Below are 15,157 nucleotides of genomic sequence, written 5' to 3'. Positions count from 1 at the left end.
CCGTAGTCAAGGAGAAACAGACGCACTCCGGTCCCTGTGGACGACAGGGCTGAGGGATCCCTGTGGACGACAGGGCTGAGGGATCCCTGTCAGACTCACACACGCACACATACACACACACGCACACGCGTACACACACACACGCACACATACACACACATGCACACGCATACACACACACACACACACAAACACAGACACGCGTACACACACACATACACACGCACACATACACACACACACGCACACGTACACACACACAGTAGCTGCGTCTCTGCACCCTGCCTTGGATAATTCGGGTAATAGATGGTTCACACACACCGTACGCTCTCTGCACCGTGGCGTTGGATATTTATCGGTAATAGATGTTCACACACGCAGTAGCTGCCTCTCTGCAGCCCGTGCCCGTTTTGGATATTTATTCGGGTAAATAGATGGTTGTTAGCCCTCGGAGCGGTCAGGGCGCATTGTTGTGTCCTGTCATGTGACACATTTGAGACGTGGCACGGGGGAGATTAGTGCTATTCTGAGCGCCACGCTGTTTACCGCCCTGTAATTGGGCCCTCTTTGACTCGCTCCACTGAAGGGTTTTAATCAGCAGCAGTGAGTCATCACTTTTCTGGGATGTCGAGCGGGGTGCTGATTAATGGCTTCTGGGACGGGGCCAATACAGAGCCGATAGGGGGCCAATACAGAGCCGATAGGGGGCCAATACAGAGCCGATAGGGGGCCAATACAGAGCCGATAGGGGGCCAATACAGAGCCCATAGGGGCTAATACAGAGCCGATAGAGGGCCGACACAGGGCCCATAGGGGCCGATATAGTGCATATCAGGGCCAATAGGGGCCCATAGGGGCTGATAGAGTGCTTATCAGGGCCAATAGGGGCCCATAGGGGCCGATACAGTGCTTATCAGGGCCCATAGGGGCCGATACAGTGCTTATCAGGGCCAATGCGGGGCCCATAGGGGCCAATACAGTGCCTATCAGGGCCCATAGGGGCCGATACAGTGCTTATCAGGGCCAATGCGGGGCCCATAGGGGCCGATACAGTGCTTATCAGGGCCAATAGGGGCTGATACAGTGCTTATCAGGGCCAATGCAGGGCCCATAGGGGCCGATACAGTGTATCCTACAGCGTTAGCCAATAGGGCCCATAGGGCCGATACAGTGCTTATCAGGCCCATAGGGGCCGATACGGGGTGCTTATCAGGCCATGCGGGCCCATAGGGCCGATACAGTGCTTATCAGGGCCAATGCGGGGCCCATAGTGGCCGATACAGTGATTATCAGGGCCAATGCGGGGCCCATAGTGGCCGATACAGTGCTTATCAGGGCCAATAGGGGCCCATAGGGGCTGATACAGTGCTTATCAGGGCCCATAGGGGCCGATACAGTGCTTATCAGGGCCCATAGGGGCCCATAGGGGCTGATACAGTGCTTATCAGGGCCCATAGGGGCCGATACAGTGCTTATCAGGGCCCATAGGGGCCCATAGGGGCTGATACAGTGCTTATCAGGGCCGATGCGGGGCCCATAGGGGCTGATACAGTGCTTATCAGGGCCCATAGGGGCTGATACAGTGCTTATCAGGGCCCATAGGGGCTGATACAGTGCTTATCAGGGCCCATAGGGGCCGATACAGTGCTTATCAGGGCCCATAGGGGCCGATACAGTGCTTATCAGGGCCCATAGGGGCCCATAGGGGCTGATACAGTGCTTATCAGGGCCCATAGGGGCTGATACAGTGTTTATCAGGGCCAATAGGGGCCCATAGGGGCCGATACAGTGCTTATCAGGGCCGATGCCAGGCCGATGCTAAGCTGATACAGAGCCAATGCAGATGGCAGGTCCCAATAATGCCCCCTTAAACGGGCCAAATTAGCCGCTGAAAGCAGGCTGGCTGCTCACCAAGTCCTGAAAATTTATTGGTCAATAAAAACCAGGCAGATTAGGCAGGGGAGAGTAGAGGCAAATCATGTGAGGAGGTCAATAAACATCCTTCTAACAGTCCCAAATATCTGTTCTCACCCAGTATATTGTGGAGATGTTATATTTAAATTCATAACAAAATAATGCAAATTGGTCCATACACTCAGATTACCTGGGTAATAACAAATTATAAAAATGGAAAAACAAATTGTGAGAATGTTGTAAAAGTGTGCGTCAAAATATCTAATCAGCACTGCTTCCTGGAAACGGGTAAATCATAGCTGAGCTTTTATGAAATCTGTCACAGTTTAAGGCTCCCAACTGCTAGTTACTAACTGCATGGTGCAGACAGCATTTCCACCCCGTACGATTTCTTCCAGTGATGGTGGGCTACATTTCTTTTTCTTATTTTCAATGTGCGCAGGTTGAAATAAAAGCCCACATTGCAAAAAGCCTAAAAATAAGTCAATCTTAACAAGCATTTCAGTCTTTTATGTAGACTTATAACTTTAATTCTATACATTTTTTGCTAAATAACACAAAAAAGATTGCCAATGAGGTGAGACAATTTCACTTAAGCAACTTAAAACAAGCTAATATTTTTTTGCTTGAGAGAAAGTAAGTAAGATTTTAAGTCTCATTAGGAGACTAAGACCCTTGTTAAGACAGTGTGTGGGATGTTGCATTGTGGGATGTTGGTGCACACTTCCTGTGCCTTTCTAAACCACGCTTCATACTGAAGAAAACTAACCGGCCGAATGTGTCCTAAAGATGCCCTGAGAGTGCGGGTGACCTCACCCCAATCACAGCCGCTTCCTGTTTAAGCATCGCGCGGAGAGAACGGGCCGGTACTGCACCCGCCGTGTGAGGGAAATGCGACAGGATACTGCAGCGCCTCACAACGCGCACACAAATCTACACATGACTGCCGTTTATGCACGTCACAATATTTTTAATGCGTCGCTGTGAAATACACTTGTCATTATATTTTCCAAAATATATTTTCATATTTTCAATACATCGCCGTATATTCGATTTCATTAAGGGACGGGTCTTCAGCTTTGGAAGCATAAGACCCTAAAACAGCAGACAAAAACATCAGAGATCGGAGACGAGCAGCACGCACCCCCAAACCAAACCGCCGTGGCAGCTAACCAGGGGGGTATAAACGCACCCGTCACGCAGGGCTGTGATTAAAGCACGCCATGCAGTATAATCAGCAGGACAATGGGCCACAGATTACAGGCCACAGCCGCATTAGAACAGAGGCTTTAACGATAACGACCAGACCTTTAGACCTAATACAACACCGCAAATAACTGACATTAATAGAAGGAAAAAAAAGAGTCACATTAAATGTAATGCAATGTTTACTTTTATATGTATTGATTTTTATAGATTTAATCAGCTGAAAGTGAAATATTCTTCTGCGGGCGTTTGGGCATATTATTTTACCATTGTCAAGAAAAACTCTGGTTCGTAGTTCTATTTGGACCGTCATTATGTAGAAACTCTGGTTAGTAGTTCTATTTGCACCGTTGTTAAGCAAAAACCTCTGGTCGTTAGTTCTATGAAAACAATGATTTTATCAAGAAAAAGTAGTTCCTTCTCGTTTCATACCATGCAATTAATTTATACCATGTGTAAAGCTACCATACGTTTTTTGTCATTACATTTGTTGTGTTCAATACTAGACTGTTGTAAATGTTACAGGTTGAGTGTATTCTTATCACTAGGAGGCATTGTATTACTTTCCCGAGAGTAGTTGGGAGACTACCCTAGTAAGGATGTGACGTAGGGGAAAGTGTGTTGACGAGGAGGAACTGGGGTAAGATGCATACAGTCCTACTCTTGAGTAGCCTAAAGCTAATTCTGATACTCCGTGCTTGCCTCAAAAGCCTCCTGATTCTGCAACACAACAACGTTATTTAATAAAACCACCATATGTAAACCATATGTCAGTCAAATTCATCTGCCTAGCACTGTCTCGCTTTTTAAATGGTGTGTTCGCGCACAGCGTCTTTCTAGAACGGATTTTGAATGCAGCTAGCTTAATGATGGTTCGCCATCACTTGTCACGTAGCCAATATTGAAATTCTTGGTTTTAGGTCAGAATGGTCTCACGGCATGCTTGTTATCCCGGCTTGCTAGCTAGCTAACTATTGAATTGTATTCAAAACAACGGTTACGATGAAACCAATCGTTCACAAAAATACGGATGGGGATGTAGCCTAACAACAATTCAAAAGCGAAAGAATAATGTTACCGTTTAAACTGCTTTAGAATGCTGGATTTGGTAGCACGTTTGATTTTATAGTAGCCTAACTGTTTTGAAGACAATTCAATAGTCTGCTAGCTAGCTAGGTAGCCAGCCAGGACAGCAAGCATGCCCTGAGACCATTCTGACCAAAAATGATGGAAAAGTTTCCGTTGTGCATTTCAGGTCTTGGGTTGGCAGTGGACTGCCCACGATTGGCCTTCTTAGACGGTTTATGCCACTGGTACGCTTCAATCCAGTTCAACCTCAATACAAACAACTACAGAGAGAGTGTTGAGTTAAAATCATGTTTCATCCTGTAAGTGGGTTAAGGGTGCCCTGCATGCCCAAAGATTTTTAGGCGTCCTGTATTAAACACAGCCCCATGGAAGTCCAGAGCTGGACTCTGGTGTCTGTGGATTGGAGAGGTCCTGTCGCCCTGGTGACAGTGTAAAAACGCAGGCAGTTGTAGCTGTCAGGTGCCGGGTGCCGTACAGGTGACAGTGCAGTCTTCTCTCTAGGGGTTTCGTCATACTTGTTCCTGGTTATGGTTATACACTTTGTTGTACGTCGCTCTGGATAAGAGCGTCTGCCAAATGCCTGTAATGTAATGTAATGTGCGTGCGTGCTCTAAATAGCCTCTGAGCATCTGCAAACAGCTAGCATTGGGCTAGCACAGGCAAAGAGACTGCAGCCTCTATAAACAGCTAGCATTGGGCTAGCACAGGCAAAGAGACCACGTCCTCTATAAACAGCTCAAAGAGACCACGTCCTCTATAAACAGCTAGCATTGGGCTAGCACAGGCAAAGAGGCTGCCTTACTAACACACGTAACACGCGGTTCACTCCCCCATGTACAGGGCATGACATATCGACAGACAGGCTACAATGGCTCACTGCTTCATATGTTCCCTTTGTGGGACATATCGGCAAAATGATAAAACACTGCTAAGTAATGTATAAAACCCGAAATGAATCCTGCATAAAACCAATTTGGTAGATGAAATAGTTAAAGGAAGATTATTAGAATTGTAAAGCTTCAGCAAGGCCGATCGTTCACTGTGACCAACGAGCGGCATTAGGAGTGATCTATCTGAGCTCGCTCTCAGTAAATATTTCCAGACGTGCAAATGAATGGATGTTTCTCAGCGAGGAGTCATAATTCACAGGGGAGGGTCCAGACTTTAATACTGAGGTTTGAATAAGGGAGAAAGAATACATTAAAATAATCGGCCACATACATTTCCCAGAATAAAAACCCCTACAGACAGTGAAGCGCTTTTCAAAACTGAGTTTTGCCTTCTGCTATCATCAAGAGCTACACCAACTATAGCTGCAGTCAACTGCACAGTCATCATTTGACATGGACATTCTGTATTTGGATTGTCGTGTTATTGTAGCACACACAGCTACAGCAGAACAGATGAAGTGTGCTGACACATACAGCATTAGTGTGGGCAACCTACAATTCAAATTCATCAGAAGGTTTAGCTCTTATCCCAAGCGACTTACACAACTTTTACACAGCATTTACATTGCATCCATTCATACAGCTGGATATATTTAAGCTACAAGACCATCTCCTTACACATTACACTACACTACACTGCTTCACAGACTTTCTATTTGTAATTTCAGCTCTCTGGCCTCTGCTTCTCACAGTACTGTTGCTGTTAAAATATCTCTGTCACTTTGACCTATCGCTGCTGCAAAAACTCAATACAGCGTGAACAATCTTTGGTAATCATATTTATGTTTGTAATGTACACTGGATGCCTTGTCCAGGGCAGCGAGATCAATAATTCAAGACACGGTCAATAATGTAAATTAAATAATGTCAATTTGCAAAGTGCTCATTTCAGTGTCAGAAGTGTGTTTAATGTGACAGATCTTTCCGGAAACCAAAATTAATTTGACATTAGCCCTCAAGCTGACTCTCGTTACTCTCTTGTCATGTGGTAATGTCATAATGTTGTGAAAATGTTACAGCAATTTTATGAATAGCCACATAGCTGGTATGTCTACAGATTCTATAGATTAACTGGATGGTTGGCTCCATATCCTTTTTAAAACATTTTCTAATGTTTTTTTTTTTTTTAAACCAGCGTTGAATGCCTAATCACGCTCACACTGTAAGCAGAATCTCAACCTCCGATGGAGGGCAGGAGCTGACCATCTGGTTGCTGTAGAGAGTCCGTGGCATGACTCTCATAGTCAGGGGTTTGAACATTGCGCTGACCAGCATGGGGGCACACTCACACGCACACTCTCTCTCTCTCTCTCTCTCATTCTCCTTCTCCCTCCCTCCCTCCCTCCCTCCCTCTCTCTGACTCACCTCCGCCGTTCTTCTGGCACAGGTAGGGGAAGCGCCACACGTTGCCCAGGCCGACGGAGAAGCCCACCTGGGCCAGGATGTACTGCAGCTTGCTGTTCCAGGCCGGGCGGCCGTCGCCGTCGTCGGGCGTGTCGTCGGGCTCCTTCACCTTGAGGGCGGGGCCCCCGGCGGCCCCGCCCACGTTCATCACGCTGCTCTTGTAGTCCATGGGCTCCTCCAGGGCCAGGAGGTCGGCCACCGACTCGGTGACGTGCTCATTGCTGTGCTCGCGCTGGGTCACCTTGCTGTTCTTCGGCATCGGGAGGGCTGGGGGGCAGGGGGCAAGCAGTCAGGGAGAAAGGGGGGTACTGTGGGTGGCAGTCCAAAAAACCGGGGGGGGTAGGCCTCAGACCCGGACGTGCAGGAGAGCTGGAGCTTGGGTCCGCGGGCCGTTAGACCCTTCGTGTGAGAGGGAGGTGGGCGGGTTCCTTTCTCTGGTCCTGGTCCCTGTCACAGGAAGCAGGAAGGGAAGACGTTATCTGTAATCGCTACGTGCCGTCGTAAGCAGTGAAAGCATTTAGCTAACGTTACATTTAGGCATTTCACGAGCTCCTTTACCCAGAGCGGCTTACAAGACCAGAAGACCAGGGCTAGACCTAGAATATTGATTGAGCTAAGTCTATCTACAAATCAATAAGCAAGAGATAGAGATTAAAACACAAAACAAGTTTAAACAAGTTTTTCCTTTCTTTTTTTAATATGCCTATACAATAAAGCTAGTGCTTAAGTCCCCCCCCCAACCCAATAAATACGTTGAGTGTTCCGATGAGAAAAGAGTGAATAGAATAGCCAACAGCTCAAGTTTATACTCTGAATTGAAGTCATTGAATTGAATCTGGAGAAGGGAAACCCAGGCATGTGTCAGCTGTGGCTGGCTGTTCCAAACTGGGGGAGGGGGAGTGGCGATAAAGCGCCTTTGTCAGGGTAACACATGGGAGTCACGCTACCGGCCACATCATAACAGGCACAGTCAGAAAGTCCAAAACATTGTCCCGCTGCGATACTGGACTGGCACCTTTCTACTGAAGCCCCAGTATTATGTGGTCTGATTTACTGCATCTAGTAACTGTACAGGAAAGGCCGATAACGGGCATTCTTAATCAGGGGTGTAACCAGGACCTAAAATACTGAGGCCAAGAGCCTCGGCAGTGGCGGGGTGAGGTGGGGGTGGGGTGAGGGGCTATGCACTTTTTCCCTTTTTATGACATTTAACTGAGGATGCGTTTTAGGGTGTAAATGCTGTACAGATGCCTCTAAGATTAATGTTCAAGACCATTCGTTCCCCTCCTGAATGTAGCTACGGCCCTGGTCTGGAGTCAGATCTGATTGGTCAGACTGGACCTGTGAAAGCCCCGCCCTCTCTTTCTCCTCCTGGCTCTGTGAAAATGGCTGCCGTTTTAACGTGTGAACACCGCCGTTAAAATGCCCGTCTGCTCCCTGTTAATTCTGCTCCTGGGGGCTGGGGGCGTCTGCTCTCTGTTAATTCTGCTCCTGGGGGCTGGGGCGTCTGCTCCCTTAATTCTGCTCCTGCGGGCTGGGGGCGTCTGCTCCCTTAATTCTGCTCCTGGGGGCTGGGGGCGTCTGCTCCCTGTTAATTCTGCTCCTGCGGGCTGGGGCGTCTGCTCCCTTCATTCTGCTCCTGGGGGCTGGGGCGCCTGCTCCCTTAATTCTGCTCCTGGGGGCTGGGGCGCCTGCTCCCTTAATTCTGCTCCTGGGGGCTGGGGCGCCTGCTCCCTTAATTCTGCTCCTGCGGGCTGGGGCGTCTGCTCCCTGTTAATTCTGCTCCTGCGGCCTGGGGCGTCTGCTCTTTGTTCGAAACGTTCAAACGCTCAGAATTGCCCGTGTTCACCTTCCCGTGAAATGTTGCGTGAGCTCGAGTTTCTGAAGGCCTAAATCCCATAATCCCCCGAGCCGCCCGGTAGCCCCCTTAGCGGGGGCTGCTGTTTGAGTGGGGGAACGAGAGCAGGATGTAGGACTGGATAAGCTGTAGCCACACACACAGTCTTAGCGAGCACCACGGGCCCTGGCACTTCATTAACTCGTATCGCTCTGCTATTATAAATACAGGCAAATACACTATATGGCCAGAAGTATCTGGACACCCCTTGGTCTGGGGCTGTTTTGCATGGTTTGGGCTAGGCCCCTTAGTTCCAGTGAAAGCAAATCTTAATGCTGCAGCATACAATCACATTCTAGATGATTCTGTTTCTGTGCTTCCCCAACAGTTTGGGGAAGGCCCTTTCCTGTTTCATCATGACAATGCCCCCGGGCACACAGTGAGGTCCATATAGAAACGGTTTTGTTGAGATCTGTGTGGAAGAACTTGACTGGCCTGCACAGAGCCCTAACCTCAACCCTATCCAACACCTTAAGGATCATTTGGATAGCCAACTGTGAGCCAGGTCTAATCACCCAATCAATGCCTGACCTCAGTAATGCTCTTTTGGCTGAATAGAAGCAAATCCCTGCAGCAATGCTCCAACATCTAGTATAAAGCCTTTCCAGAAGAGTGGAGGCTGTTATAGCAGCAAAGGTTGGACCAACTCCATATTAATGCCCATCATTTTGTATGAGGTGTTGGAAGTCAGGTGTCTACATACTTTTGGCCATGTATTGTAACTAAAAAACCATGTATGACTAAATGTGATAGAGAAGTACTAAATGTACATAGAGAAGCCAGGTTGAGAGCAGCTGATTTCTTATACATGTCTTAAGGCATTTTCTTATGCATGGATTCAGCTGTTAGCTGGGAATTGATTTGATTGCAGTTGAATGGTTGTGTGTACGAATGTGTGTGTGTGTGCGTGCATGTGTGTGTGTGTGTGAATGTGTTTGCTTAGGTGTGTGGGTGTGTGTGTGTGAGTATGTGCGTAGGTGTGTGTGTGTCTGTGCCTGTGTGTGTGTGTGTTTGTATGCATGTGTAAGGAGGGTATGAGGGTGGAAATTGATTAAAGCAGATCAGAGGCCACAGTGAGCACACAGCACACATCAGTCCAAATCTGTGGTGATTCTCACCCAGCCCACCCTGCTGCCAGCAGCCTCACACGCACACTCACATTCCGCAGGCTGTACGGTGTCCTGCAGTCACGCCACACCGGGCCAGCCTGCCAGTCACTCACCCTGTCTGAAACAACCAGTCACTCACCCTGCCTGAAACAGCCAGTCACTCACCCTGTCTGAAACAACCAGTCACTCACCCTGCCTGAAACAGCCAGTCACTCACCCTGTCTGAAACAACCAGTCACTCACCCTGCCTGAAACAGCCAGTCACTCACCCTGTCTGAAACAACCAGTCACTCACCCTGCCTGAAACAGTCAGTCACTCACCCTGTCTGAAACAACCAGTCACTCAGCCTGTCTGTCTGAAACAGCCAGTCACTCACCCTGCCGGTCTGAAACAGCCAGTCACTCACCCTGCCTGAAACAACCAGTCACTCACCCTGCCTGTCTGAAACAGCCAGTCACTCACCCTGTCTCCCAGAAACAGCTAGTCACTCACCCTGTCTTGTGAGCTCCTGACACAGGATGAGGTTGTTATATCTGAGCCAATGCACAATTTCAGTAAGTTTGCACCACATATTGACAAATTAAATTATCTTGTAATATGTATTATTTGGGCTAAATCAATGGCAAAATCAAATGCATTCTTAGTGTGAGTAAAACAGAAAACTGGGGGATTATGATGTAGTAATCACAATTTATGAATGGATCTTTGATTAAAACAGACAGCCTTGTGCAACCCACCCAGTTTAAATTTACCCACCAATCTGCTGTTTCCACAGCCAATCAGGTGAGACTGTGGTAAGGGGTCAATGAGTGCTCCAGCTGCTGCCATGCCAACAGCCTCTCCAGCCACCGTGACCTGACTGACACATCTAATCCACAGAGGGAACGCTGATGTCTTGCTACCTGTGGGCACGCTACACCAGGTTAGGCCTAGGGCCATTACAATGCACTCATTTGGCAAGACAGCGTGGGAGAAACATGAGTGCATTTACCTGATTAATACAACCAATACTGCTGGACCTGGCTAACATTCCCAAACCAGCAAATAAAGATACAACATCGCTAAAGCACTGTTGCAAGGCGACTATGCTAACCATGAAACAACGTACAAATTCTACATTTATAAACCACAACACAGCCTGACCATAAACTAAGAGAAACATAAAACCAAGAAAATATAACTTAAAACCATAAAAACACCATAAATTGAATTGGTAAAGTTTGGACTGCGCAACAAAGGGGAAACATGATGAAATCTGAAGAGCTGGGCCTCCATTCTGAATGGAAGATGGCCGATCATTCTGCTTTCCTGCCACTCTGGGACCTTTGTTCTACCACTGTGGGGCTAGTACAGACAGGCATCCAGTTGCTTGAAGCTTGCAAAATGGAGCGATCAGACTGAACGTTGATTGAAAGTATGGTGGAGCTTTCTGTTCCCTGCCCTCTAAAGCAGGGGTGTCCAATCTTACCCGAAAAGGGCCGGCGTGGGTGCAGGTTCTTCTTTAGCCCAGAACCACAACACCTGATTCTAAAGATTAAGTCAAGAGATTGATAAGAAGAATCAGATGCCCTAATGCTGGGCTAAAACAAAAAACATGATGTAACAGGCAGCCGGTGAAATGAGAGGACCAGTCTAGTGGGTCAAGCAGGGTGCCTGCTGAGAAAGGAATTTCAATAGCCTAGGCATGGCAGTACGAGGGCTTGTACTTTGAGCTTGCAGAGTAGGTAGTGGGCTAGATTCTTCAGATGCTGTAAAGAAAGAATCTTAATGTGTGGATTCCTCAGATACTGTAAAGAAAGAATCTTAATTTGTGGGTTCCTCAGATGCTGTAAAGAAAGAATCTTAATGTGTGGGTTCCTCAGATAATGTAAAGAAAGAATCTTAATGCGTGGGTTCCTCAGATGCTGTAAAGAAAGAATCTTAATGCCCAACTCGGTGTGATTCAGAACTGCGTCATAATGGTGAGATGTGTGGTGCTGTCTGTAGTGCAGCCGACTCTTGGCCATATGCAACTCCCCCCATGTGACCCGAGGTCCTGTCCCTACCATTGCACTTTCTCAGCTGTGGCCCCTGGTCTACCTGTTACCCCCTCTTCTGACTCTCTGAATAAAGCAAAAAATACAAAATGGAGGTGGGGACTGTTCCTCTCTCCTTTAGGAAAAAGAAACCATCTAATAATTATAACAGGAAAACATATCCCTCCCCTCAGCCTGGTATAGTACTCCAATACTCCAAACAAAAAACAAATTTTTAAGTATACTGAAGGTTTAGGCCTAGTATACACCACTAACTCACAGTATTCTAAATTCGATACCACAGCCATAATTATATTGCTCCTTTAAAATGTTTGCAAAGCCAGTTAAGTGCTATTAATCAGGACATTATAAAAAGCATACTTAAGTAGAATTCCACATAGTCAATCTCTGGCACCCTCCAGACACTGAGCATAATCACGTCTCAGCTGATCTTTAGACTTAAAGGCTTTGAGTCTCTTCTAGCCACAGAGACCCTGATCACGACTGGTTTTTCATGATTCAGTATAGATAAATCTGTGGAGGCTTGAATTCACTGTTTCTGGAAAATGGCAGATCTGTTGCTGAAAGACAACTGATTTCTGTGAAGTCTGATTCTGAGCGAGCGCTTTTCCACAGCCACTGTCAACAAATACGACAATGAAAGGGGATGCAGAACAATTGGGAATTTAATAAAGACGAATACAGCTCAGATTTCTCCTGATACTATTTTACTCTCCTGGGCAGAATGTATAGGCTCCGGTTTTATCCTTGCTAGGTTGCTAAGCAACAACACCATCCGAAATTCTCACTTCCCCGTTACCTTGAACAACACGCCATCACAGGATCCGTGGCGGAACGGCGTGCCCTGGTGCGCCGACTGCTAATGGCATGGAATTAACACAATGATGAGGTGACTGTACATTCCTAAAATCAACTCCAGGCTTTAGGGGTAGGGGGATGTTCACATTCAAAAATAACACTCAGCCTAATAAATATATAAATACAAGTAGCCTACGTGATTACGCACGAACGATGTGCTCTACTGAAGACAATGGAACACGTGGGACAACTATACGTAATAAAGCTGTTGTTTAATTTTCTCTGCGTAAAATGCATTTGACAGAGTAAAATGCATTTGACAGAGTTGTTATAACGCTGGATAAATTATCTGTGGCAGAGATTGGCCGAATAGACGTAAGAAGTTGTAAGTACTTAGGCTAGAGCATTTTCAAAAGCATAATTAAAACTAGAACTCAACAGAGTCAGTGATGGATCATAAATAAAACTTAGGCTACTTAGGAAGGGGGACGCTTTTCTTTTACAAATTAATTTTAAAGAATAGATTGGCAAAAAGTTCACATTTAGCTAATACTACACCCGTGTATCATTAGCCTCCATCATAAATAGCTATACTGAGGGCAAAAAGGAGGCTGCGTTTAAATGCGTGTATGAGTACAGGTTAGGAAATTCTGCATTCCTAAACCACTATCCACCACTATCATGCATGTAGGCCGACATACCATTTACATTTACTGTTTCATCCTTGGATTTACAGGCTAATAAATCAAACCACCAATTAAAGTGAGTTTCTTTGACAATCAGCTATTAAATTCTGCTGTAGTATCTATAGAACGACGATTTCGCCTGAAGCTTTGCTACTACTACGAAATATTGTGCGTAAAAAAAATCCGGAGACGGAATACTACACTGGCAAGCGCATTCATTTCGGATTGGCGTTGTTAAAGCAGGCTACTACTCCACACATTCGGCATCCCATAGGCGCACTGTCAACCTCATATTTTACTAGCCTACACTTAAACCTACTGTTCTGTCGCCTCGACCATCAATTCCGTTTTCATTATGGCAGTCTTAATGGTTATCGTTTATTCTTTTTCGGTATACATTGCATGCAGCCTAGGCTATATAATAAATGCACGAAAAAAGTAGAACTTGGCCAATATATTTGTTTGCATTTGGCAAAACAATTCCAAGGTCAAACTACTCCTAAACTCAATGACACAATAGCTAATTAAAGCGATACATTGCATTAATTACAACATATTCATTTAAAAATATATATTTTAAAGGTACAAGATAACATTTTTTATTGTCCCCCATCGTGCCATTACACTACAGACGCCATACAGTAGCTTACTTATCATCAGATCACAAGACAACTAGCCTACAGCATTTTTCAAGGAAGTCACTTTCATTTCTGAATGACGCGACCAAACCATACTCCCGCAAGACAAAATGTGTTCTTTCATATAAGTAGGCTACAGGTAAATCCCGTATTAATTGCATAGCTATAATTGTAGAAAACATGTGCGTGTCCTACTCGGTGTTTATTAGCAACATCAGATTCGGAGCAATAGTCAGGATAGAAAATGCTATTTATATCGATTAATTTTAAAAAAATCATAAACTACATCATGATACACCAACAGATGACGAATCCTGTCAGCAGTTGTTTCAGCGCAATAAACGTGTCTGAAGCTTCTGTATATATGTCTATCTTACCTTATATGGTGTTTATATGGGATAACCTCCGATGTCTTTATATCAAAGCAACCAGGTAAATAACACTCAGAACCGTGCGTGGAACAGCGAGTTGGCTACAATGTGAGAAACCTGTCTTCATACAGTCATCCAGCTCCTGCGCGCGCGAGGATGCGAAATCACAAAGCAACCGCCCGGGCTGAAATTGACATGCAGACTATCGAACGTAAAGTCTGACGCAGGAGCTCCACAGAATCGTGCTGTTAACTGCCTAAAATAACAGCTAATAATAGCAACTTATCCAAAACTGCATTCTTGCCTTAAGGCATCATTTTTTAGTTCGTCCGTGTGCTAAATCCTTGTATCTTAGATTTATTTACAATGGAAATATTATTATGCCATATTTATTATTCATTTTCACGAAGTGTCTCAACGGCTCAGTTCCCCTTCCCTGCAGAATTTGAGATGAAGAAGATGTGGTTACACCACTGTGTACACGGACCCTGACGCATGTTTGAGTCACTATCCTTTGCAGACGTCAATTGACGTTACCTGTTTCACGGAACCTGTGATATTAAGCTGTTAACGAATGGTTGGTTAAATTTGTACATTGCTTGCAGGACAATAATGGATGCGCTGTGGGCGACATTTTTATATCCGCTTGATTGCACATTGTGTTACTTGTACAGCGCGCAATACAGCGACCGTTCAAAGCCTTCACATTCATTTCACAGCTTAAGGCTGCGGAACGGGAGTGGATATATTCCTTTACCGGTGCATATGCACTTCTACACGAAAACCTTGCGAATCGTAACGCGGCCATACTGTTCTGTGCTTATCTTAATGCGAAGTGAAATGTAGCGTGCTGATAACCATCCCAGTGTTGACAGGTGTCAAATTGTGATACCATTTGCTACACTGCGGTACACCAAACAGCTGTGACAAAACGCGTTCTGCAAAGGAAGTCTGAACGAGACCAGTGGCTAAAAGGCAGGAATTCCTCTTCATAGACATTGCTCCTACCCAAATGAAAAAAGTACAGTATCTCAAGCTTTACTATAATTCTTCACTTA

General features: G+C 45.9%; 1 protein-coding gene across 1 annotated transcript in view; it reads right to left on the bottom strand.

Annotated features, from left to right (window-relative positions):
• slc6a17 (solute carrier family 6 member 17) overlaps positions 1–14,651 on the bottom strand; it is a 39,268-nt gene extending 24,617 nt beyond the window's left edge. Inside the window, exons 1-2 of the mRNA XM_064299969.1 lie at positions 14,106–14,651; positions 6,525–7,010 (exon numbers count right to left, since the gene is read on the bottom strand). Of these exons, the coding sequence (XP_064156039.1) occupies positions 6,525–6,822 (298 nt within the window). The 5' untranslated portion in view covers positions 6,823–7,010; positions 14,106–14,651. The remainder of the gene's footprint in view (positions 1–6,524; positions 7,011–14,105) is intronic.
• Positions 14,652–15,157: the final 506 nt, after the last annotated feature.

Source organism: Anguilla rostrata, chromosome 11, assembly GCF_018555375.3.
Source record: "Anguilla rostrata isolate EN2019 chromosome 11, ASM1855537v3, whole genome shotgun sequence".
Taxonomy (NCBI): domain Eukaryota; kingdom Metazoa; phylum Chordata; class Actinopteri; order Anguilliformes; family Anguillidae; genus Anguilla; species Anguilla rostrata.
This window is presented reverse-complemented; position numbering and strand designations above follow the sequence as displayed.